The following is a 2,512-nucleotide window of genomic DNA, read 5'->3' as shown; positions in this document are numbered from 1 at the left end:
ATCTACTACAAATAAGTTAGATTATTTGTATGAAATCTCCTATGTACCTAAAGATAGTAAGATCCTTATCACTGACTTCCCTATTGTAAATTCTTATACTATGTTTGATAAACCCCAAGCCTCTTTTAAAAAATCTATACAAAAGTTTTTAGGTCCTTCTCATCCTTCTACTGTAAAAGAACATGTCCAAGCCTCCAAGTTTGACCAGTTTAATATTCCAGCAAGTGAAATTGAAAATTTCATTACTCTTGCACTTCCTAGAGAGTTTGTAATTCCTTGGCAAAAACAAGGGTACACACACCTTCATTTTGGTGTTGTACGGCTGACACTAACTTTCCATGGAAGAAAGGGACTCCTTGTAGTCTCTAGGATTTCACTCCTTGACTCTAGATTCTTGGAATATCAAAATGCAGTCATAGGAACAGTTCAGACCACTTTAAACGTAGGAACAGTTTTTGTCACACTTTTTCCCAATTTCAATATGTCTCTCAAAGATCCTCATCTTTGTGATGCTCTCAAAGTACAAGTTCAGATTACAAGAGCCTCTCAGGTGCAAAACACATTTGCTGCCACCCTCCACTACCAGCTTGCCTATAGACTCCAAAATCATGCTTTTGACATGGCAGTTCCAGATATGGCTCAATCCAATGATGCATTATTGATCCAAGTTGATCCAGGAATGACACCCATATGTATGTTTGTTCCAAGACAACTCAATAGAGATTAGATGACTTCTCTCTTTCCAGAATCATGGATTACAAGATATGAAATGCTCCATCAAGCGACTAAGCCAATTCAGTCAAATGATCCTTCCTTTATTAGAAAAGCAAATGGAGAAGTTGAGACAAAATTCTTAATAGCTCCACCAAAGAAGAAGGATGTAACGGTCTTTCCAACTTAAATTGCTATGCTCCAGCCAGTACCATATGTTTATGAAAAGGGCCTTAAGATCAAGGCATTTCAAGAAGATGGAAAACCCTGCTATGAAGGAAAATTACCTTCTGGTCACATATGGTGGGATATTTGTGATTGTGATGATTGCCAAAAAGAAGAAGCTTTTGAAGAAAATCATTCAAGCAGAAAGAAAAAGTTTTCCCAGCAAATACTTAAAGAAAGATATGAAACAGGGGATCCAGAAGTTGATTTTCTTGGGGAACCCTCTGAAAAGTTTGATTATTATGTTATTTATCCTAGAACCAGAAAGCAAAAAATCCCTCATTCCCTACCATGTGCAAAAAATCTTGATCAAAATTTGAAACCTTCATTGATTCCATACTACTAGAAAGTCCTTCCCCAAATATCAAAATACCAATCTTTTTCTACTAGCCAAACTCAAACACAGAACCTTTTACCTTGTTATATGTTTGACCATACTTCAACTTCCTACTCATAGAATTTTCCTCATCTTGAAAGTTTTGATCATCCCCAAACCAACACAAAACATGTTTGGAAAATCAAAAATCATGTTAGAAACAATCCAAATGGAACCAAAAGACAAGATTCTTTGGTAGAAGCAGCTTTAAACTGGCAAGCAGAGAATGTTGTGGCACAAAACCAAGTCCTTTCGAAGATTCTTGATAATCAACAAAAGATGGCTGAGGTAGTTACTCATACCTTCTCATCCTCAAATTCTCTTACTGAAGATTTGAAGAAGAAAATCAGGACGGTTGAATAAGAATTAGCAACAATAGCTTCTACAGTCAAAGACTTGTCTGTCTCTTTTCCTCTTATTGGGCAAAAAGAAAAAGAAAGGAAACAATTGTTGCTACAACTTCAATCCATGGAAGGATCACAGAAAGAAGCTATTCATACTCCTCCGATACATGTTCATATGCTTTTTCAACCTCGACAATCATTATATATAGACTTGTTTATACCTTCGACCTCTCCATTTTCACCAACTTCTCCCTATCAAAACTTCTAACCATTAGCCATAACACATCCTGACCATAACCCTTTTAAACCAAGTGAAATTTTTCCTGTCATAACATATTCAATTCCACCTCAACCAGAGCCCCAAGCTAGCCCACAAAATGAACTTTCTCCTACAAAGAAAGACAAAGAACCATTATACCAACCCCCAGATCCAACTATTGGTGCTTCTTCAAGACCTCCTGATATGAACATGTTGACTGTGGATCTCGACCCTTCAAATCTAATTTCATCATTTCTCAAAACCATCACTCTTGAAGACCTAAAAGAACCTTTTGTGCTCCCAATAATTGATGACACAGGCCTAGACTTGTCTAATCTTGGTCTAGAAGAAGTGTTTATGGTGAATAATAAACCAAAGGTAGAAGAAGAAGAAGATATTCTTCGCCCTAAAAAGCCTCCACCTCCACCACCACCAATCTTTCCTCCACCACCCTTTATTCCAGAATATCAAACAAGGTTGACCTATTCACCAACCACAAACTCAAAACATTTGTTCACTCTCGATAATGTTCCTCCTTCCAGATGGCATGATAAGTTCTTTAACATGTATTCTTGGTGCATAGCTGAACTCTAGCTC

At 37.1% G+C, this 2,512-nt stretch overlaps 1 protein-coding gene across 1 annotated transcript in view; it reads right to left on the bottom strand.

The window, feature by feature from the left end:
- Positions 1-2,004: 2,004 nt before the first annotated feature.
- LOC136061716 (cytochrome P450 CYP736A12-like) overlaps positions 2,005-2,512 on the bottom strand; it is a 3,799-nt gene continuing 3,291 nt past the window's right edge. Inside the window, exon 2 of the mRNA XM_065759849.1 lies at positions 2,005-2,367. Within this exon, the coding sequence (XP_065615921.1) occupies positions 2,005-2,367 (363 nt within the window). The remainder of the gene's footprint in view (positions 2,368-2,512) is intronic.

This window comes from Quercus suber, unplaced genomic scaffold, assembly GCF_002906115.3.
Source record: "Quercus suber isolate HL8 unplaced genomic scaffold, Cork oak 2.0 scaffold_344, whole genome shotgun sequence".
In the NCBI taxonomy this organism is placed as follows: domain Eukaryota; kingdom Viridiplantae; phylum Streptophyta; class Magnoliopsida; order Fagales; family Fagaceae; genus Quercus; species Quercus suber.
The sequence above is the reverse complement of the archived record's forward strand: the minus strand, read 5'-3'. Positions and strand labels throughout refer to the sequence as shown.